The sequence below is a fragment of the Chaetodon auriga genome, chromosome 3, assembly GCF_051107435.1.
Source record: "Chaetodon auriga isolate fChaAug3 chromosome 3, fChaAug3.hap1, whole genome shotgun sequence".
In the NCBI taxonomy this organism is placed as follows: domain Eukaryota; kingdom Metazoa; phylum Chordata; class Actinopteri; order Chaetodontiformes; family Chaetodontidae; genus Chaetodon; species Chaetodon auriga.
In genome coordinates this window covers 26,531,608-26,556,170 of record NC_135076.1, presented here as the reverse complement: position 1 = coordinate 26,556,170, position 24,563 = coordinate 26,531,608, and the positions used below count along the sequence as shown (strand labels likewise).

The 24,563-nt window shown below is 42.3% G+C and overlaps 1 protein-coding gene across 4 annotated transcripts in view; it reads right to left on the bottom strand.

Moving 5' to 3' along the window:
• Window positions 1-15,947: 15,947 nt before the first annotated feature.
• The window catches only part of gabrb3 (gamma-aminobutyric acid type A receptor subunit beta3), a 44,730-nt gene continuing 36,114 nt past the window's right edge, over window positions 15,948-24,563 (bottom strand). For 2 of the 4 annotated variants that reach the window (XM_076726575.1, XM_076726576.1), the window contains 3 exons: window positions 20,162-20,406; window positions 18,405-18,485; window positions 15,948-17,531 (listed from right to left, as the gene is read on the bottom strand). In XM_076726575.1, coding sequence (XP_076582690.1) covers window positions 17,184-17,531; window positions 18,405-18,485; window positions 20,162-20,406 — 674 coding nt within the window. In that variant the 3' untranslated portion in view covers window positions 15,948-17,183. The remainder of the gene's footprint in view (window positions 17,532-18,404; window positions 18,486-20,161; window positions 20,407-24,563) is intronic. The other 2 variants (XM_076726578.1, XM_076726579.1) reach the window with 1 other exon arrangement.

Here is a 24,563-nt window from a genome sequence, read left to right as displayed (position 1 = left end):
AGTATTGAAGTATCACCACCTGACTTTTCCTTAAGTGCAACCATGAGGTTTACAGTTATAGTATTTCAGTGAAATATTTTGACGAATTGGATGCCTTGCTGTGAAATGTGTTACAAACATTCCTGGTTCCCAGAGGATGAATCTGAATCATTTGGCGGCTTATTTGGTGATCAGCTGAATTTTATTTCACTATGAAGTTCACATTTGTGGTCTTGAGTGAAAGGTCTTGATAACTGCTGGATGGATCATATTTATATTTGGTACATGTCCCCCACAGGATGAATTGTAATAACGTTGATAACGTATCATTTACCATTATCAGGTCAAAAATACATTTTTCCAATAATTTTGGTCACTTGACCAAATACCTGCGAAACGAATCACATTCCCACCAGCCTCTACTTTTTACATAGTGTTAAAAAGAATACGTTAAGATTATTTAAGATGGTAAACAGGGTATTGTCATTGTGAGCATGCTAGTATGTTAGCACTTAGCTCAGAAAGCTGCTAGCGTGACTGTAGATTCTTAAGGTACAGACACACAGAATCCAGCAAGGGCGCCTTTGAACACACCGGACCACTGAACGTCCTGGCTGGAGGATGGCGTAGTGCAAGAATGTTAATCTTTTGAAGTAACTTTGATCCCTGACCTTTCATCAAGCACCATTAGCAGATGCTAACATGCGAGCATGCTAACACCCTATGCTATTATGTTGAACATGTTAAACATTATACTTGCAGAACATCAGCAATGTTAGCATTGTCATTGTGTTGTGTTAGTGTTTATCTCAGAGAGCTGCTAACATGGCTGCAGAGTCTTAGTCGTGTTATCATAAAAAACGATATTAATTATGTTTCTGTTTTGTTATTACTGTTGATCCATAGCAGTTGAAAAACACCAGTCACTCTCTGCTGTGTGTGCACGATCCGGTTATCAAAGGATTTAGCTGACTGCATCTTGAATGTATAATGCATTCAGAAGTTCAATGTGCAGAGGCCCAAATAAATCAAAGTAATTAACTCAATAATTGATCTGATGAATTTCCCCACAAAATGGAGACATTTTTGCTAAATCTGCAGAAATGTGCAGCTGGTGGGGCTTGGGGAAATCACACAGAGAGAGATATTGCATAAACAATGGACACATTGTGCCAGAGGGTAAGGCACTTTTAATTACAAGACACTGAAATCCACAGCTGCGATATGACCCTTTAATCAATGATTGAGTGGTGGATACATGCCAGTCAGACGTGAGAATTAAAGCAGAGAATGGGCGACATTTCCTCTCAAGCAGATAATGACCATTCTCAAATGTGATTTTCCTAAAATGAGTCTCATCTTCTAATTATTATCAGTAAGATACACACAGGCCTGAGTTAATGATCATTTGTTTTGCTTACAGAAAGAAAGTTTAAATATGAGACAGAATTGGGATGCAGGGTTATAGTTTATAGCTACCTATTCTTTACAGTGACGTTCCTGTTAATTAATCAGGTAAGGTGTGTGACTGACAGCTCACAACCACATGATGTGACCTCATAATGTTTGTCAAACATCCTGTAACAAGAGTTTACAGCTCTAGCAGATCTCTGAGCTAAATGCTAACATGCTAGCATGCTCACAAATGACAATGACAATTTTTTTTTTTTTTTTTTTACAGTTAATCCTGTGAAGGACATGTACCAAGTTTAAAAGTGATCCCTCCAGAAGCTGTTGAGATATTGCAGGTCACCTGATAGCTGTTGGGATAGTCAGTCTGGAGTTAAGTTAGTGTGGCTGAAAAGCATCTAGACCTCCATCCTACATGTACTGTAATGGATAAATACTGCAGTGTGATGAATTGAAAAGTTACTGTAAATGTAAAATGTAAATGACTGTTTTCCAATGAAAAATAGCAGCAGCACCGCTGATTCCCACCACGCTGTCGAATGACTTGAATCAATATTTAATTCCAAATTACCAGCAGTTTGTTCTTGAGCAGGTATTGATCCTATAGACCTGAGGAAGACTTATAGCACATAAATCATTAAAAATTATTTTGCTATTCCTGCTCTACTGACCCATAGGGACTGGGTAATGGGGCTGTCTTTGACAGTGCAGTGAGTCTGCAGGCTGAGGTTAACAGAGAGAAGGATTGTTATTGCATCCATACAAAGCTGTTTGACCCTAAAGGTGGAAGGGCCGAGAAAATGGGCACCCTTCATCACCAACACTAAAGTGATGAATTGTCACCCACGATGTCCACCAAAATCAGTCAACAACTGATCTGATAATGAGGTGTGTGAGTTTTGCCTGCAGGCTCTATAGTGGTAAGTATCCAGTAAAGTGAAATATCTGTCCCCACTTACAGCAGCTTGATGAGAGGACTTGAAAAAGCCTGAAAGACATTCTGGTTGAAAGTGTCCTGAGAGGAAGCAGAAGAAAAAAGGTGTAAGTGGTACATTTTCTATGATATCTATACATGTCTCTGCAGACTAAGGTAAGGCTGGATGATTTCATTTCATGGTACTTTATGGCTTTAATGGCTCTTATTTAATAATACGTCATTATGGCTAATCCAACATAGAAATGGAGATTGTCACTATTTGTTATGCAGATGATGGAAACTTTCCACGTTGAATGTCAGCGTAATGAGTGGAAAATTCATGCTTCTGGTCAGGGCTCCCATCTATGAGAGGCGACGGGGGCCATAAATCATTGCCCTCCTCCACAGTATTGTAATTCTTAGCAATGCACTGCTTTGCTCTCCTAAACACACTATTAAATCTAAATCTTACAAGCACTCTTTTATACAGTGTGATTCTGTCACAGCAAAACTCTCTTAAAGGGTAAGAGTCCACTAGAACCTCGCTAAGAGTGAGGCAGCACCAACTGTAGGAGGCCTCGTGGTGATGTCTGATGTGGAGAGTCAGGGGACACTGACTGACCACCACTCAGTGTAGCATGGACAGCGAAGTAGAGCTGATAGTTAGAGCTATCGGCCATGAGAAGCTGCTGTCAGACTCTCTGTGTCTCTGCTGGGAAGAGAAGGAGTCTCTGAAAGCATACATAGCATACATTGTGCCAAAATATTACCACTGGCTATTGTGACATTGAGTGCTCTGATTGCTAAAGCTAGCCTATAATTCCCCAACTTTCACCAAGCTTGAACTCCTGAAGACAGAGACAAACATGGATACGTGGATACTTTTTAATGCAGCCTTAATCTGAGGTGAGCGCAACATAAAAGTCTCATCCAGCTCTGCAAATTATTAATGAACTGGAGACATGCAGGTGCAAAAGCAGTGGTTGGCGCCATGCTAACCAATATGCACCATTTAATTGTTTCAGCACCTGTCAGGGAGAGTGTATTAATTATGATGGGAAACCGAACTGCAGGAATCAACTTCCATTTACAGTAAAAACTCTTGAAAAGTGTCAACCAAGTACTCTCTGTGAGCATTGTGTAAACAGCAACAACTATGATCCAGAACACTGTTTTGACGTGTGCACAACATCTCTGAAAATCATAATAAAACTTGTTTTACTGGACATTTATTGGCATGAAGTCATTCATTAACTCATGAGCCCTAACCATTATGAGCTAAAGGGCATTTCGTGCATTCATTTCCCTCTTCCCCCATCCCTCCCTGTGCTCTCCTCTGATCCTCACCCCCCATCTATCAGGTTAGTTCCCGTTAGGTGAGCTGAGGAAGCAAGAGAAAAGACAATATGTCATTTCTGACATACTTTGCAGAAAAATGAACTATGGGTCACTTAATGTATATATTCTCTGTGCTGGTTTGTCTTGTAACGTGGAGAGCCTGCACAAACCAAAGCACGGCTGGATGAATAAGGCTATTAAGGGCAAAGTGTCACACTGAGGAGAGTCCTGACCCTCGGGGTGTCCAGTAATCCTTATTACTCAGTGCATACAGGAGCCGAGCTTACATGCAATGGCAGGATGGAGATTCAGTTGCAAATGTGAGGTTTAAAGAACTTAAACATGTCAAAGAAGCACACGAAAGATTCCAGAAGATGCCAACAGCATAAAAATGTCAATATTTTTTTTTTAGATCTAGTGGTAAAAAAAAATCCATAGTAATAATAATCCTTGGTGGGGGAGGCAATGGGATTTTTGAAGGCAATCATTCGGACATCCTCCCCTACTGGGGGACACTGAGTCTGAGGTTTGCCTGAGGGAGAAGAAGCTTTGTGCTGCAAGTCCTTCGTGTGAACAGTCAGACAGCAAGTGATGCAGCATAGAATAAAAGTGGAAAAACAGCAACCACGAGTATCCCCATAAGAGACTCGCTCTAACATCAAGCGTTTGGCTCTGCTGTTTGTGCTGCCTCAGAGGGAGCGCTGTGCTACTAATACAGTAACCTCTGTAAAGGCCGGGCTCGACTTGGACGCCTCTCACAGGAGAGGGAAGGAGAAGGGAAAGCTCTGCCAGCTCTGCTTACAGGAAGTTTCCATAAACAAGTTGTAATTTCATTAAAGGGTTTGTGTTTTCAAATCCAGCTGATCGGGCACTTTTTGAGCTCAGGTGGCGTTCATGTCCTTCCAGAAAGGAGCAGGACCCGTCGGGTGGAGCTACACCGGAGACTTGAATTAGGGTGACTCAGTCATTTCAACCTTTTTGACCCCCTAAAGCAAAGTCAATGTCTGCTTGTCACAGGTTTCATGTGTGTTTGTGTCATGAGCAGTTCAAGGACAGAGTAGTTCTTCTTTCCCAGACTTCACTTGAATACTTTGTAGAGAGATACAGACGTAAAATTCACCAGTAATTCAAAAGAAGAACAGCAGAAAGGTGTTTTTCTGTCTCCTCTCTTGTTACCTGTCGCCTCCTCAGCCAGCAATGCTGTCTGGAGATTTAACAAACATTCACACTTGGCTTCAGGCGATTCCAACGACTCTAATTCAGGAGCATTAACGAACCAGGTGGTATCAGTAACCCTCCATCATGATCTGGATGACCGTTCATAGACAGCTCCACAGTCTCATTGACATGGCTTTGTTTCAAAAACACAAAAGATTGAGAACCACTGAAGTAGAGAAGTGTTAAGTTATAATGAAAGCCCAGTATTTATAGCTTAAACCTGCATTAAGTGACTTTTGGGCCACCATAAACAGTGGAAACAAGCTAAAAACACACCACTGACATTAAAACCACTTAAATAAAGAGTATGTTTTGGGACTGTGAAGATGGAGCCAGTCTGGATGTTTTCCACTGTTTCCAAGCTTTGGACCAACCTAAGCTGGCTGGCTGTTGTCGATTTTTCCTTGAAGTTGCTTATCCATTTACACATCTAGCTGATACAAACATTAGCATTCATCTGAAGTTGTGTTTCTGCCAACGTGAACTCTCCTTTTAGCTCTGTGTTGATCTCCACCGACTCCTGAGAAAAATATGCTTCTCAGAAGCCAAATGCTCTTCTGTGTTCGGCAGCTAGCTGCTAACTTTGTCTGCCATTTGATGCTGTAGCAGTATGTAATGGGTTGTGACAAAAAGCCTGAGAGTGAAACAAAACAATTAGCGGCACCCACGAAAACTGAAACAAAGAGGTGAAAGATGCTGAAGGACTCTGCAGTAGAAGAATTAAAATAACTGATGAAAAGTGATGTTTCTCTGTAGGTCTGTCACCAGGAAAAACACATTTCACTTTACACACAGTCATCTGATTTCTAATACAAGCTTTAAACTGGCCATATCATAATTAATTGCATGGGCCGCCCTGCTTAAAAATGACACCTGTATTCTGGTATGTAAAGATCACGTGCAAGTCTCAGCCTGATTATCGACATGCAGATTCTCTGTTCAGGTCTCTGCAGAGTGTGTTTGCAGTATCAGTGCAGGCTCAGAGAAACCAGGTGAACGCAGCATATGTACACTTATCTCATTAATTTAAAGGCTTTCTGGGCGTCCTGCCAGCTCCAATGAAGTATGCCAAAGTCGTGGAGCATCATAGAGCTAATGTTATTTAGAGATATAACAATGATCTACAGTATGCTTCGTTACATGCCGGGTTAAGGGTGAGTGTTGTACAGAGACAGCTTTGCGTGCTGACACTTGCAGGGCGGTTGAAGAGGTTTAAAATCACCCTGTTATCTGGTGTCGTAGGACCGTTTACAGACAGGACAACAAATCTGAGATGCGTTGAGTGATGTTGGCTCTGGGCTGCAGTGAATGTTAGGTTCTATAGGCGTCACATTGTTGGATGAAACTCCAGAGGAGCTCAGATTCAGATTCCACTGAAGAAAACTCTTTTTCTGCTGGATGTTGATGCATCTCTGAAGTCCAGGTCCCTGAGCGGACTGGATGAAGTTGCAGTTGGAACTGCCAAGAATCTGAGCGATAAGAAGAAATTCAGAGCAGAGGGACGCCTCAGTACAAAGCCACCACGAGCTTCAATCAGTGTTCCACCATGAATACACAACAAACATGTTACAGAGACGGGTTTGGGAACACATGTGGTCTCAGACCTCCTTTATGGGGCTTTCCTTCTATTTTTTGGTCCAGCAGGATTCAGGACATCCAGCTGTGATAAAGAAGATCCCAGACAGTGACTTTCAGGGGAAATTATCATCATCAAGCTGACAGATAAATGATCCTTCCTTCTTGAAAAAAGCCCTACAACATTTGAAAAGGCAGTGAAGATTTACATAAATCTACTGGGAGAAAAGAGACAGAGCTGCTTCTTCTCATCCTGGATCCAGACTCAGCAAACAACCAACTCATCGTCTCTGAGGGAAACAAGGAGGCGACACATTACACAGCGACTTCCTCTCCCACGGAGATTTCATCGTTTTCTCAGGTTTTGTGCAGAGTCGGGCTGACTGGGCGGTGTTACTGGGAGTGCTGGTGACTGGTGCCGGCTTGGGTGAAGTGACAGGTCCCGGTGTTTGGACTGCAGGTGGTCTCAGCAGCAGCAGCAGCAGCAGCAGCTTCACTCTGCTGCTCTGCAGAGCACAATAAAAAGGCTCATCCTCTTCCTCCGCTGGCTGCAGCCGACCTGGAGTGCATCTGGACCGGCCTGAGTCACCTCCACAGCTTCCACACCAGAGGAGCCTGTTTACCCAGCACTCCTGATTTGGCGTGAAAGCGACTTCCTGCGCCCGTAAACCCGGCTGTGGCTGGAAGCTGACGTGCTGCATGGTGCTCGGTGGAGCTGGATAAAGCTCACATGATTTAATTTGAGTGCAGCTCACAACAATTTGATCACAAAATCATTTGAGGTGCATCCTCACAGGGCTCAGTTTTTGATTTCCACACATTTTCTTACTGTTACACCACATTCAGATAATCACAGTAATATTCATCATGCTGCTGTTATCATTTATCACACATATATGAACATACCAATCATATGCAAACTGTGCACGCATTAACAAGCTAACATTTTACAATAACGGAAATTAAAACCTGCAGCTTATGTTTGACTAGATTTAGCCCAGTTTTAAAAATGAATTTATCTGTTTTCAGTGCGGTCAATATTCCCATAATCCCTTATACAATGTGATGACTATGACAGAGTGCAACCAGTCACATTGTGATCAATACGAGATGATCGTTCATTGATTAGTGTCTTACATATCCAAAACTTCTTTCCATTTAAACAGATCACCACCATCATGTAAATGTTTTAGTGCAGGGAACTGTGATGACGACAATCTTCTAATTAGATTTTAATTATATTTCATTACTGTAAAAACATATTTAGACCTGTGCTTTGTGCAAAATGTCCTCCATGTAAAAGGATCATGAAAGCACGTCTTTAAACATCGACTTATTATGATCAATACTCCTCGCTGACACAGGACATCCCCCTCTTCCTCAACTCAATATGTCCTTTCTCTACCAAAAATAACTACAACTTTATTCTAATAACATATTCTTCCATGGAACAGATCTTGCAGCACTGCAGAAGTGCAAGTTTTGCAAACTAGTTTTATCATCTATTTTTATTATTACATCAGGAAACATCAGAGATATCTTAAAACCCTGACTGACCTAAGCTGGTGTTACATAGAAAAGGCATTCAGTCCTCTGCTTGGATTGAAGGATTTTGTGTCTCATATGAGGATGAATGTTTGCAAGACAAGTAAATTTGATCACAATGGCTGAAGCAGCTCTTACTGTACATGATGAGTAATGAAACTCTTTGTGCTGCGACTGTTCGTCTGTTCGAAACACTTCATGCCGACACCAAGATGCACACAAACATACGCACAAAAACGTCTGAGCAGAACAGGCAACGAGCTGCATTCCTCGCGATAAAGAAAGGATGCTCTGAAGAGCTGCAAAGACGCTGACAGAGCACGGTGAAGAGCAACACGGCTCCACTGTGAGATTACATGAAAAGAAAAGAGGGGAAATTCATCATTCGTCCGCGTGAAGCTGAACACTTTGCAGAAAGAATGTGATTATTTTACAAGGAGGCCTCGGCTTTCTATTATAAACCAGCTTTAATTCTTCAAGTGGATGATTGTAGTTCATGTTTCACTGAATCGTGTGTGAAATTCATTAAAAGCATCTGTGATCATAGTCCACTTCCTGTGATGGTTACTGACCTTGAACTAATGGTGAGTTTTCTGGAGCGCACCAACTGCTTATCAAGCCCTTTCCAGCTCCACGCTCGAGCTGATGGAACCTGAAAAGCACAGACATTTTGTTTTTGTGCTCGGACCGCTCTGCACACACACTAACCCTGCAAAAACATTCCTCCATTCCACATCATTTCACCTCAGCTTCACTCTTCAGCGCAATTAGCATGTTTTTTTCTGGTACGAGGGGGAAAACAAAGTTAGCAAGCAACTTAACTGACACATAGAAATACTCTATTCATTGGTAGTCCATTACTGACCTGATATGGATGCTGGTGTGTGGCGTAAAAACAAACAAAAAAATCTCACCATGTTCAAAATATAGAATACTAAAAAGGTAAAATAATAATAATAATAATAATAATAATAATAAACTTAAGTGCTTTACAGGATTGAAACAGGATTAAGACAAATAAACAAGAATTCAGATAATTAGATAACTAATAATAAAAGAGATAATTAGAAAAAGTGTATGACAGAGTGTTTTTTTAGTATTTTTGATGCTGTTGATTGTCCTATTTTTTCAAAAAATAAGGTAATAACAACAACAACAATAATAATAATGATAATAATACAAGCGATAAAACATGTTAACGTGTTGGACTGTTAAAAGGCTTTTTCAAAGACGTATCTTCTGTTCGAGTATTTGTTAAGAGTCTGCTGCCATGCTAGCACTTCTGTGAGGCTGCACGTCGAGCTAAAGGCCACCATGCTAACATGCTCACAATGACGATGCTAACATGCTTATTTTTTACCAGGTGTGATGTTTAACGTGCTCACCATCTTAGTTTGGCGTGTTAGCATGCTAATATTAGCTAATTAGCACCGAACACAAAACACAGCTGAGGCTGATGGGAGGGTGGTAAACCAAAGACAACAAGGACAAAAAGTTTTCCACTTCATCCAGAGGAGGAATCTGGACTTGACATCATGGCAACCCATCCGACAGTTGTTCAGATAATTTCAGTCCGACCAAAACGACGGTCTGACAGCTCCACCCCCGAGCCGCCGCGGCACCAGCGTGATTAAAAGATTATCATCATTAAACTGAACGAGCGAACACGAGTCGCTGTCAGGGGACACACGAGTACTTTAAGCGCAGGAAGTCGTGCATCATCACAGCCTCCACAAGCTACAACCGCTAATTAACGAGCAATTAACATATCAGGGCCACAAAGGGTCGATGCTAGCCTGTATGTTCAGTGTGTGCTGTGGAACCCACAAACAAAGACATGGGTGAGGCCCGGAGTCTGGCCACTGAGGCAGATCTGGGTCCAGGTTTTAGTCAAATCAGACTAAAGTAGTCAAATCATTCATTCATTCATCTTCTATTCCCGTGTATCCCTTTCGGGGTTGCGGGGGGCTGGAGCCTATCCCAGCTGGCAATGGGCGAGAGGCCAGGTACACCCTGAACCGGTCGCCAGCCGATTGCAGATCTTAATATTTAAAATTTTTATTAATAGATCCTTTAGGTTTTGCTCTATTTTACAGGGACAGTCAGTTGATTTTGTTCCCGTCCTGCTGGTAGAAGTTGGGTCAGACTCAATCATTAAAAACAAGCGTTTCATTGGAAAGAGTCTTACAGAAGAGAACTGTCAGAGATGTGATGCCATCCAATGAAAAAGCAGAGGCCTTCAAAGCTAATGGGACCAATGACTGTCATGGTTAGTTTGATTTGGACTACTGAATCTGATCTGACTCTGACTAACAAACAGATCATTCAGAGCAGCTTTCCAGAAAAAGACTTTTTTCCTCGCTCAGCCACAGAGAGAGGCTAAAAGTTATCAAATAAAATGTTTCCCAGTAAATCAGCGGTTATATGACACATTTATAGAGTGAAATTAAATTCCAACCGTTTCAGCTCTCTGTGCATCTATAAGGACGGACTATATATCTGAGTGCAAATGCAGCAGAACCATCTGGAAGCCGTGCAGTCCAGCTGGTGAGCAGCGCTGCTAACAGCCAGCTGAGGTGTGCTAATAAAAGTGATGAGTTCAGGTGGTCAGCTGTAACCATCCCGACAGCGACACTGAACCCGCTGTGCATTCGTCTCAGTGGTTTATTCCCCGTCAGCTTAATGGTGCTGCTGGTAATAAGAGGGAGGGGCCCCGCATCTGCATCGCTCATTTGCATAAATCAGATAAGGACAGAAAAGGACTTAATTAAGGAAATCAGAGTGACATTTTTGCTTTGTTTTTCTTTAATTAATGATGATTGGTTATTTTTTATGCAGAAAAAAAGCCTTTGCATGACCGTGCTTCTCTTAATTTTTCACCACATGAGGATACTTTAAAGGAGCACTCCAGAGATTTAGTGCTGCACCTGCATAAAGGCTGGGGACTCACAACGGACTGATTTAACAAAAGGAAAAGAAAAGAAAGGTAAAAATCAAAAGATATCCGGAAGTTTAATCACCGGTGTGGTTCAAGCTCCAAAAACACTGGATCCTACGTTTCCCATGATGCAACATGACAGCGTCTTTCATCAGACGGGCTCCCAGCAGACCCTCCAACAACACAGAACGAGCCCACGAATGAAATACAACACTGTTCAAAGAAGAATATTAAATTAAAAATGGTGCCATTTGCTCCTCCAGATCTCCAAATCAGCAGCATTTCTTTAACAAATTCTATTCTTATTCTACATAAACTATAAAAGCTGTAAATAAGCTATAAAAACTAAAATACATTTCTTATTTTCTTTGGTGTTTTTGTCACCTGCAGATGTACAGTGATCTCTACAGAGCCTCTGATCACGTGATTGGACGATGTGTTCAAGGCCACCACTGCTGATGTTGGACGTTACAACTTCATGAAAGAGTTCAAACCGCTCTGAGATAACTGATGTCAGAGCGTTTGCGAGGATTTAGCACCTAATATTTGGACAAGTTGTGCTTTATTCCTAAAAAATGCTCCACAGTGCATCAGCAGACAGAAGATGCTGATATCATACGTCTTCGTGCTGGTGATGAAGAGCTTCTCTGATGAACTCGGAGATCCAATTTGCGTCCGCAGCCTTGCCTCCTGGTTATTGGTCCACCTGCTCTCGGGGGATTACTCACACAGCAGCTGCTGTTGTTGCTCCCGCCTCCAGTTTTAATATCACTCATTTAGATTAATTATCCCGTGTGAATGTACAGATATTCAAACTGTCTCATTATACCCGGAAATTTATTATTGCCTCGGCCTAATTAGCTTTCTCATGGTTTCCCAAAAAAGCCAATAAAGTCTTCTGTTTATTGCTTTTATTGCTCACACATGCCCTGAAGTTCATTAAGAGAGAATCTGAATGCTTGGAGGTGAGAAACAAACCGAAAAATTACTTTTTTCATTCTAACAAGAATTCACTCAGTCCTTAATATGTAGTATTATGTTGTTATTGCGGTTTGAAATACCTCAGTTTACTTTGTGAGCGGCGTCTCTTCACTGCTAACCTGCTGCCATCTGATCTGATCTGATTTACATGCCAATTACTGAGCGACACTGTCTCACCTCCATCTGACTGTCTCCCTGTAAAAACCTTAATTATACCGTCAAATCCTCAAAGCAGTGTTTTTTGAGCAGGGCTTTACAGTCCAGCGTCCTCGGGGATTTTTGGCAGACTTTCTCCAGAACGTCTCCTTCCTAAGCTTGCTTTGATGTGACAACTTCGCTGCAGTTTCACTGTCATCGAGCAGTAATTGGTGGACATTTCTTCTGGTTTGTTTGGGGCTTTAAATCATAGTTTGAACCAAAAGCTCTGGAGATTTGTTTGGCAGTTGCAGTCCTTTGTTAATGATGCACAACACGTTTTAAAAACGAGAGAGCACCACTTTTTGGACGCTCTTTGTGCTGCTCTCGCTTTCTTACAAACAGCACAAAAACCTGCTTATGAGGCATTTTCTCCACTCAGTTTTGGTTTGTTTGGTGATTCTTTATTTTATTTCCCACTAATTTCTTTTGAGGTGTCTTCACAAGAAATCTTTAAGGAAAATAAGGAAAACAATGAGTTTTGGGACAGTGTTACTCAATATTCATCTAAAATCAGTATTTTTTACTTGAATTCTAACATATTCTGTGTACTCCCTGTATGTTGACTTGCCTGCCTGCAGACAGTCGTCACATTCTGCATTTTCAGCTGACCTGCTGTGCTTTCACTAAAGGACTTCGTGTTAGCAATGAGTTCCAACTAATTACTTGGAAGTCGACCGGTTTGAACGTCCTCTCTTTGCCTATAATTAGTACAAAGTAGGAGTTGTTGAGGCCGAGCCAGTGAACTAAAGTGCGAGACAGAGAGGTGAGAAGACTGGAGTTTGGATAAAGAGAAGGATTTTATGCAGGGGAGAAGTGACGGGACGAGGAGCCGGGCAGGAGGGACGGCTGTCGAGGAGGAGGTGGAGTAGCTAGTAGGGGGGTCCAGGGCTGAGGAAATGAAGGGCTGGGGACACGGCTGCAGGGACAAACAGGATTAGGCAATGGACAAACATCAAGAGAAGTCTGGAAATGAAGACTGACTGAAGGTACTATGACCCCATGACTTGGCTGAGTCTTAAGCATCTGAGCAGTCTTCAATTTCAGTGAGTGAATGATGATCACATGAAGTGATTAATGGAGGATAAGACCATGAACCAACAGCCACAAAGTTCCTCCACCGACTCAAACTCACAGCATTTTACAAAGGACAATTTCCCTTCATTTCCCAACCAGAGGCAGACAGATGTGTACTAGACGACACTGTGGAAGATCTGCAGCCTTTGCAGCTCATTAAAAAACTAAAGAAATGAAAGTGAACTTTAATCTGTGTGAGCTGAACCGTGAGCGAGCTCTTGTGAAGTGTGAACTTGCACACACTGATCTAAGATGTGTACAGTATAAATCAAAGATGAAGAAGAGTTACTCTCTGATCTAGAATAAAAACTTACCACGTGTCCAAAAGTGTGTGGACACCTGAACATCACACCCATATGTGATTGTGCATTAGACTGGAGCTGGTCAACCCGTGGCGGCTTCGGCCTTCTGGTTTCAGGCTTTCCACGTGGACTTTGGCCGCAGGGATCAGGTCCCATTCAACCACGAGAACATGAGCAAGGTCCAGCGCTGATGTAGTCAAGTTCTTCCAAACCAAACTCAGAAACCTTTTCCTTATGGGTGCTGAGAGAACGAAGGGTCGTCCCCTCAGAAAGCTGGAAGCACATTATTATTGAAAATATGATTATATATTGTAGTATAAAGAGGACTGCTACGTGTACCATATCCCTGTTCCACTCAATCATCATTAGTCGTCCCATCCAGAGCTGCTCCAGTGGGTCATCGGGTTGATTAATCTCATCTGTCACCAGAACAAAGCCTTTGATCAGAGTGCAGAGGACCCGAGGTTGTAGAGCCCAGATTTCATGGTGATGTGAGAGAGTGAAAGACGTTTCAGTCCTAAAACATGGCGCTCGTGTGTCACATCATCCAACTGTAGAGCTAAACACACACCTGCTTGCATTTACTGTCTGAAGCCTTTACATGGTTCACCCATTCGCCCCACATGACACCAATCACAGCGAGGTAAACAGGCGGCGGCCGAAATGAGATTAGAATGGCTGACGAAACGAAACAGCAGAGGAGAAGAATGCAGGTGAGTGAGGTTACAGTCGTCTTGCAGCTCGTGGAAATCACACAGCGCTGAGACCTCGCACACTATGAAACAGGGATCATATCACTGTTATGGTTGTTTCAGTCCTGTTTCTGCTGACGAGGTCCTGCAAGAAAATTGCCTCTTCTGGCTGGCTCATGGTTTTCTCCGCTGTGGAAGATCATTCATGCTTTCACTTTAGTGTCCTGTGGAAGTGTAAAGTGTAATGTGTAGCTATGCTAGCAATGTTGCAGTGGATTAAAATGGCATGGTGTACAGGCATTCGTGATCCTCAGAGGATGAACCCTTTCCTCCATCATGTGCTTTGTGGTCCTCAGTCTCAAGAACTATTGGATGGATTGAACCAAACTTTAAATGTCCTGTGAAACACGATGGATTAGGACATTTGTGGTCTCAGAGGATGAATCAAAGGATGATCTACCTGCAAAAAGCCTGACTTTCCCATCAGCCTCAGCTGGAATTTGTGTAATCATGGCACCTGATGATTAGAATGGAGCTTGTGCAAGAATTAAACCCTCAAGTTTCACATGTCTTCATGAGTTTCAAACACATTTCTGAACAGTTAGAAACACGCCTGTGAACATGTGTTTAAACAGTTCATAGATGTTAAAAAATGATTTATCTGTGTGTATTTATTCTTATATTATCATATGATTACAACTCTGCTATGCTGTGTTATAAATTATTCATTCTCTGTTTTTGGTATTTTTAAATTAAGGTACACATATTCACTATTAATTAGTTGCTGCATATGAGCAGCATATTGGCTCTTATTAGTCATTTTAAAGCACTTATTAATGACCATATTCTCAAACTCAAGGCCATTAACTGAGAGTTCCCCTCAATAACCTCCTAATTACTGCTTATTGACGGGAATTAAGGAAGCTGTTGTACATGAATTATGATCTGAATAACTTAACCCTAACCTGTAAGGACCCTAATCTCCAAGATAATGCATTAATAAGTGCTTTAAAATGGCTAATAAAGAGCCAAAATGCTACTAATAGCAGCTAAAAAGCAACTACTTCATGGAGAGTATATGCACCTTCATATAAAGTCTGACCTGTTTTTATACCAGTTACTGATGCTTCATATCTGCAGAGTCATGGCCGTGCAGACTTTGTGGGTCATTTCCAAACATGCTGAACAACAGTCTTGCACGCAGGAAGTTCAGGTGCAGTAAAAATACGAAGCCCCGTCTGTTTTATTAGTGATGCGTTTGTGTTTGATTTGTTATGGGATGTTGGGCTCCGTCAGGCGGCTGCACACGGGTGTCGCCGAGCTGACTGGACTTCTGACAGGTGGTGTCACTCCTACGCGCCGCGAGCCGCTCGATTGAGCCGTGCAGATGGTGCGTTGCGAGCTGTGCGTGCCAACAGTTGCTGTTTAGGAGCTACCATAAAAGCACCCAGCTCCTTCTTCACTGCGAGCGTTTCACATGATCTGCTCACTTCTTCAGGAAAGAATGGAAATCATCACAAGCTGTGATATTGTGTTTATATTTACAACACAAATAGGAAATTATAATTTTGTGTAAAGACTAACAAAACAAAACAGCCAGGCCAGAAATCACAGAGAAAAACACTGTTGACAACAAAGCCATGTAATTAATGTGAAGTGACAGAAAATGTTCAGCGTTACGTTATGTACATTAAATCTGAACGTGAAGCCGAAGACGTCTGCAGCTGAGAGTCTGCGCTCAGCTACCAAAACAACACAAAGTCTGCAAGAAGAAAGGCGAGAACGTGAATTAAGCTGTATTGAATACGAGTTTCACAAAATCAATAAAATATTGTGACAGCAGTCCTGAAAGCACAGTGACAAACAGTGAAAGAGTGTAAACTGAGCAGATACTGGACGTGTTTCCTGTGAAGCCTGTGGACCTGTGGACTGTCACTGACACATGGACCGACCTTAAGCACAAGCAAATGGGTCATTATTAATTTTCTTGTCGAGAGTGAGATGAAAAAATATCACTCTCGTTTCTGCCAGCAGCTGTTTAGCCTAGCTTAGCATAAAGACTGGAAACAGAGGGAAACAGCTAGCTGTTGCTAGTTTACGCCCTCTTTCCACCCTTTACACCGGGCTCAGAGTCGATCTCCTCATCCAAATCTCAGTAAGAGAGCAAATTAGCAAACGTCCCATGTTTAAATACTGGCATTGACTGACAGAGTGACTTAAAAATGTGCTGGTATGGATTCCATCAGCCTCTGGCTTGTTAATAAAACCGGGCTTTAAAATCCGTGTTACTTTCTGACATCTGCACAGTGTTAATTAATCACAGGAACAAGGTCACAGCAGATCCGGAGTCCACTTCAAAACAGCCAGTGAACAGTCGGTCCAAGAAAAGGCAAGTTAAAGGAATAGTTCTGGATTTTAGGAAATACGTTTAGCTGCTTCTGGACTTTATGCTAAGCTAAGCTAACTGGCTGCAGGCTGTATCTTCATATTTAGCTTACATGCATGAGAATGACATCAATCCTAACTCTCAGCAAGAAAGAAAACGTATTTCCCAAAAGACTCAACCATTCCTTTAACTCCTGATTTCTAGATCATAAACTCAGAGCTCTGTGGTTATATGATCGTATTTGTCCATGTGCAGATTAACTAGCGATGCAATAATACTGTGAATCACTGCCAGCTGTCTTTTCATTAGCAATAAGTTTTTCGAACTGAAATTATGGGAACAGTTGTAATAACTGACCTAAAGCAGCGTCCTGCGAGCACTGCAGAGAGTCTGTGCCTCCACTCATGAGATACAGCATCAGAGCAGAGAGGAATCTGCAGCACATGACAGTCTTTGTAAAATGTTCTGCAGATAACTCCTTTGTGATTGTGCACATACGGATGCACACTGTCTGAGTGACAGTCTCTGATAAAAAAAACGTTCATTAGGATTCACCGTATGGTGTTCCTGACACTGAGCAGCGTTCTCTCATTCAAAAACAAAGAGACAGGGGTTAAAAAACATCAGTGCCTTAGTTGACGTAGTAAAGCCAGTAGATTAAGTTGAAGAGGGAGAAGCTGAAGGGGAATATTATCCGTGACCATCTGTCGATGGCGTTCACGTCGGTCAGGTCTGGGATTTTGATTTTGAGCTGCGAGGATCGTCTCCGCAGACGGGTTTTCTTTAGGTGAGCGTTCCTCTCCAGGCTGTGGCGGCCGGACTCTCGCGGCGTGCTCGCCTTCCTGTACTGGACCCCCGAGTTGTCGAACACCATGGAGGAGGAGTTGTGGGTCTCGCTCAGCATGGTTGTGATCTCATTCCCTCCCACCTCGTTGTGGATCTCCAAGGTTGTCAGCAAAATGTTCCCCTGGGAGTCGACCTAGGCGCAACAGAGAGGAGTGCTGTTAAAAATGGGCTGTGAGCTGAGGCTCCAGTGACTGATGACACATGTGCAGCATGCGTCGGGCCCCGGGGCCGGTGTCTTCCAGCAGGCTGACAGATTACAGCCCGGGAACCCGAGAGCGGCCTTCAAAACCAGGTTTCCTGTCCCAAAGTTAAATCACAGCTCACAAATCAGCTCAAGGTTGGAGCGGATGGCTCTAATACTCGTGTCATGACAGCTATTGCTTCCCACACAAAAACAAATAAATCATTCAGACCTATGTGGCAAAAATAGAGGCACAATATGTACACAGTAATAAAACAATGTGGTTACAAGACATGAGAGGAAGTGACAAGGTGAATATTTATTTCCTCACTCTTTACTCTTTACTCTACTTTCTCTTTTGGCTTTGGGTTGGTTATTTGTTTGGGCTGCACATCAGTGGAAAGAAAACATATGAGCAGTGTTTTATCAGGGCGAGACGCGGCTGCTTTTCCACCATGAACAGCTTCCTAAAGCAGGTGAAAGGCTGTTCTAGGAGATGTAGTTACCTCACAGGCTAAACCATGAGAAGGCATTGTGTATGTGCTAGCTGTCTATCTGTATGATATGTCTATGTATGTTATGTCTGGTTTGTTTGTATTTACTGCAGGATATCGGGGCCACAAACACATACAGACAATAAACAGGTAAAACACCACAGAGGAAGAGGGAATGCAAAGAGGAATATGCTTCTCTGTGATGGTGATTATGACACAAATGGCAGGCTGAGATGAAGCATGTCTATTTGCTCAATGCGGAGGTCAAACTTTGCCCTGCAGCAGCAAAGTTTTCACAGATGTGACACGACAGGCAGTGACAGACACTCACCCGCCGTGAGTGACGACGGCCTTCTACCTGATTGGACTGTTTAACGGACGAAGACTTGCAATTGCCGCCTTCCAGGACGGACTAGCCGGGAGAAACACAAACAGAAAGCCTTTTGTCTGAGCTTTGGTTTCAGTGCAGCTCAGTGTTCACAGTCAGGAGGACGAGTGGGAGGATCAGGAAGTCGTTTGACCGTATGGGCGCCGACAATTAATGTGACAGCATTTCATCAAAGTGAGATTTCATTTCCATCAGTGTGCACGTGATGAAGACGAAAAGAAATAAAAATCTGTGATCCAACTTTCGTGTCATTCCTATGTTTAAAAATGCATCAGCACTGTTGTTGACATTATAATTCAGCTGACCCTTCACTAAACTCCTCCTCCAATCAACGGCTGTCCAATCACAGCTTAGTATGTGTAACTAGGCTCCTGCACGAGGTTCTCAGAAGAGCGATATTCATTGTCTTAAGAGTTTAAAACACAAGAGCAAATTTCAACTTTGTCTTAATCGGCTCTAATGTAGTTGCATGCTAGCATGTCTGGCTGACTAGCTTACTACCTACAGCAGTAACTGAGGGTTACATCCAAAGGTGATCGGCATGTTATTAACTGTCTGCATCACTTTGTGGGGTCACAGGTTAGACTATAAAAGTACCTGTTATTGTATAGATTACATGGATCAACAACTGGTGAGGGTGCTGACGTTATGTCTGGAACGTGTAGCATTAGCCTCAGTCTTTTACCATTATGTCACACACGCAGCCATCATGTGCGTATTTAAGACCCTTTCACAGGGTTCTTCTTCTAAAATGCATCACACCGAAACGTCAAATGGAACAGACTTCTCAAATCACAATTTCAGCGTCGGCATTATCTTAGGTTAGCTAGCTATGCTTATAAAATCTGCCGGTGAGTCACCATCTTAACAGCATGCATGCCCATCGGCTAGAATTGAGAAGCCTGCTTTTGTTTCCTTCTGAGAGGAATCGAAGACCTTGTGCTTCGATGGAAAATCTGCCAACGTTATCACTGTAAACTCCGTATGTGCACTGTGAGAAAGGAAAGCTTGTATAGCAGAGTCTGTGTTACAAACTGGAGGTGTGGAGTTTGAAAGACGTTGGTGTTTACGGCGCAGGAAAGCCGCTGCTGGATGAGCCGTGGGAAATAAAGGAAACAGCCTCTTTGGACCTTTGCATCGACTAAAGATCAGGATCTGAGGCCTCGGCTCCATCAGTCCGACTATTCTTTGTCAAAATCTTACTGATTTAGTACAAAACTAAATCGCCGGAGCACAATTTAAATGTTTTCTGACATGGTGTGCACACAGATGAGAAATTAAATTTCAATTTAATGATTTCAGTTTAATATTTGCAGCTGTGGAAATCCAGACCAGACCTCTCTGCATAATCTTACTTTTGTTCATCTTCACATATAATCATATTATTTGGGCACACACTGATAGATTGGCCATGAGTATTGCTCCACATGTACAGAGCATGTTAACAGTCTTATCTGCATACATGAGCTCCTACTTATTGGGGTAGTAAAGGCTGACACTGCACTGCTCTCATCACAGTGATTTATGACTACAGGGGGTGCCAGAGCTGGAACTCTTCAAATTACATGCACATCACCAAGCCCTTTCATCAAAGACTGGCTTTAGTTAAAAATGCTGCCTCCGGCTCTTAAAACGCCGCAGCTCGTTGTTCTGAACCTGTGAAATGATGAATGTCGCTTGATTCTGGAAGTGATTCTCACCTTTGGTCTATCTAATTTCTCCCGGTCATTATTTGCCTTCTGCGCCTTCTCAGCCAGTTTCTTCTGCATCTGAGGACCTCGACCAAAGAAGATGTAGTTGACAAAGGCATATTCCAGCAGAGCGAGGAAGACGAACACAAAGCAGCCCATCAGGTACATGTCTATAGCTTTGACGTAGGGGATCTTGGGCAGAGTCTCTCTTAAATGGGTGTTGATGGTTGTCATGGTCAGGACAGTGGTGATCCCTGGAAGCAAAAAAAAACTGAAAATTATAAAAGCACGACTAATCAAATACAGACTCAGACTTCCAGAGACAACCTGTTTGAGACACATTGAATGAAATTTGTTAGATGTACTACCTCGCTCACTGCAGGCAGTCGGGATCGTTTGTTGATGAAAAGCTTTAGATAACAGTCTCCAATAATCAGTGCAGAACCTTTTCATGCAATTATGTTCTTAGTCTTGTTATTGATGTATTCCTGTTTGGGTGAATCATAACTAATAAAATAAAGGATGACTTAAAGATGCTGTGATGCCTGGCTTCCTCCCACACTGACAGAGTTACCATGCATTTGGTACCTTTCACTTCCAGCTTCCCATTTGTGCACAAAGTCAGTCACAGAAAAGCTTATGGGCACTTTTTGATGTCAACAAACACTGTATATGGTAGCTGCTGTTACTCATGGATGTATAAAGAAAGATGGATATGACGGCAGCACTCAGCCTTGCTGTAACTTGCTCCAGTGGAGAATTGAAACAACAAAAAAAAAATCCCCTGTGGTCCAAAAAGCATTTTCTCCATAGACCCCCATTATAAAAAAAAACTGCAAACAAGGTCAATTATTTCAATTATTAATTCTTTGTATTATGAATTTTTAAACCTTACAGCTGCAAAACTTTTACAAGAGCCTAGAAAAGCAGTTTTTACATCTGTGACTAATGTAAAATCTGCAGGCCGGGTGGGAACGTACAGGGGCGGGGCCAGGGAGGGAAACACTGATGTCCATCAGTGGGCGACACCATGTGACACCAACCCAGGAAGTGAGGAAACTCACCATGGGAGGCCCTATTGATATCAATACTGGTGTGAAATGGAATTATTTACTGCTGACAGACCTCTGTGTGGAAAAAACACAACAAAAAGTCTTTAATCAAAGTTTCTTTAATCACAGCTTTCATTAAAAATCAATCTGTGTTGCAATAAAGGAAATGGAGAAATACTCCATCTAAGCGAGAGCACTGCACTTATCCGTCAAGGTCTTACTATGAGTCATTTTCATCAGGCACAAATATTTCCATCAAACCTGATTAGAGCAATTAAAAAAAAAAAGGTCAGAAACAAGAGAAAAGCTTTCAGGATTGTTCGGATGAAAGTTCCTGATGACTCCTCTCAGCAAGTTTGAATGTACATAGCTCGGATAAGCAGAAAATGCTCCACAATATGCTTTACAGCTCATGTCGCATACAGCGAGTGAACACGCTCAGCAAATGCACAATAAACAGCAGTGGAGTAATTCTCTCCATAATGTGCACCTTCAACAATAAATGACAACAACAAATGTGTCTGCGGCTCACCAGCCCGGACGGTGTGTCTATTTCTGTCGACTCAGGCTTACATAATTAAAACAAAAATATTGCACTGTACAGTACTGTATGTGTGGGGGCGTTAAGAGCACTGTGGGTTTATGGCATCGATCTCTGCAGAACAAAAGGGAAAAGCAAGAATCTAAAGTCTCTCAGAGCTCAGAGGAGAGGGTTACTCAACAAATCCCCGAAATATTTCAGTGCAGCTCTGCAGAGGTTACTGTTGTCTTTGACATCACATCAGTGAAAAGCAGCGATAATCAGAGCGGACATCGTGTTACTGTTTGCTAAACCCCTCCCTCAAATCATAGCCTGAGTAACTGTAACTAAGGTCTGTCAAGCTGTGGATGATGATGAGACAATAAGCTGATATTCAGCTTTTGAAGAGTTTGGAGGATGGTGTCTTTTTTAGCTTGTTTTTGGCAGGAATGGGATAATCAGTGTTAATCTGCTGTAGCTTTAGCTGCAGTCTTTAGCATGTCCAGCTAACTAGCTTTCTACCCACAATTGTTGCTGAGCGTTACCAAAAAGGCCAAAGTCACTGATTAACTTCATTAGTTTGTGGTGTGACAGAGGAGGGTGGGGGTAATGCTAGCATCTCTATCCTAAAAAAACTTGACTCAATATTACCCTTGATAGCGTTATGTTAGCCAAACACACGTTAGCCCTTATGCTAAAAGTCATTCTGTAAAAACATACTATTGGAAAACTACATAAGCTAAACACTCAAACATTATCATCATGAGCGTGAGACTCACACAGCTGACACAGATCTCACGCTCTCACACCACGCACGCCTTTTCTCATGCTAACTTGATGTCTTTGCTTCCTTTTTTCCAACAATAAAGCAGCACTTTTAAAAATTCGTCAGCTGTTACATGTTTTCATGTCACACTGATAAAACTAGGACTAACAAGTTTACAGCAATACAATAAAAATTGTATTTCTATGTGTGGTTCTCATGTCAGAACGTCAAGCTAGACACATTTTTTTAAAAACCCACCTTTTCAGCAAACTCATGGAGCTAACATTAGCTTAGCACGCTAGTTACAGCTGATAAAATCTGCCAGTGACAGTCGTCATTTCAGCTAGAAATTTCAAGTTTTTGTCTAACTCTGATATCAAGGACAATTAAAACAAAAAAATGCAAATGATAATTATTTGATGATAATTTTGTGCTTTGCAAATGGTCAATCACCTGATATCGCTACCTTCCTGCGTCATTTTCGACTGCTCGTGTGAGGCCTGACTGGTATCCCTGCAGATTCAGTTTTCCTCAGGATACTCATAGCACCATAATGGCAGAGTGAATGGAAACTTTCAGTGAATCACCACAGACAGTGATTGAATTTGGATAGTACAGTAAGTGTAAATGGTTTCTAACTGCATCGATCTGACAGCGTCTCAGACAGTGGTCTTCACGTCCCCTGAACAGGTCTGGACCAGGTGCTCAGCAGGACCCTCAAACTGAGACTTAATGAATGCTGCATTAATGTGCGATTTCTAATGAGCATTTCCATTACGGTAAATATTGCAGCAGGGATCAATGCAGCCTGGGTTGGTGGGGGGTTTTCCAGCAGTGAACTGAGCCTCATATGCGCTTCAGTCCCAGAGGCCAGTGGAAAGTGTGAGTTCAGCCTCGTGTTACGCCACAAAGCAGCAGCCTCAAACCGACTGAACGGACCGAAATGAACACACTGACATGATGAAACGTTATGAATCGGATGTTTCTCTATTCACACATGACTCAAGTGTAAGAAGAACTCACCAATCGTACTCTGCGTGTATTTGATACGTATGATATTGTGTTGATACAGAGCATCGTTGTCCTCTCTGTCCACCGTCCTGGGCTGAGCATTGTCTTTTTCTATTCTATTGAAATTAGCAGTGCAGCTGATGTTAAACTTATTCCAACACTGTTCTGTAAAACCAAACTGGAGAGCCTCCTTTTCAGTTGAGTATTTTCTTTAGCACACACATCGTATTTATAGAGTATGACTGTATTTGTTAGCCAACAGCTGCTCATCTACACATCCAGAAAACAACAAGCTAGACAACATTAGCATATATTTTGGTGTTGTGTTTGTGGCCAACTGATGAATACAAGTCCGATATTAATTCTCTTTTAGCTCTGTTTTGGTCTCCACCAACTCCTGAGGGAAATATCTGTCTCTTTGCTGTCTGGTTGGGCAAGCAGTGCACAGCGAATTTCAGTCAAAGCTTTTTTACTGCAAACAGCTGAGGTTAATGAGAGCCGTGGGACTGAACCAAAACAGTAAACTTGCAGGTTGTAGAAGCAAAACAATGAAAGAGGCTCCACAGAGTTATGACTTGGGTGATAATTCTTTGTGGATCTGTCACTACGAGCAACACCTTTTTCATGTTCCACAGTCATCTGATGCACTGTTAATGTAAAAATATTTATTGGTGCAGCTTTAAGTCCAAACACTACACTGCTCTGACACCAATATAATGCAGCTTTTTTAAAATCCGGAGTGAAATAATGCAATCATAAAGTTCGACTTTGTCCTCCTTTTGCTCGACTCCTGAGACTCCACACTAACATTGAAAGGATCACTTCCAGTCAGTTTTAGAAACACAAATAAAGCTGAGTTGCAAAGGTCAGATCCCCTGTTCATGTCCTGAACTTGACATGATCTCCCAGCAAATGCTCCATCCACTGTGCAGCAGCTCCGAGGGGGAAGAGAGGCCATCAATCATAAATGTACCTCACGTAACCACACAGCCACATTTTCTGCTGTGTAGCCATCCATTCAGAACATCCTCATTACCTCCCACTCACATGCCGTCTCTTTCT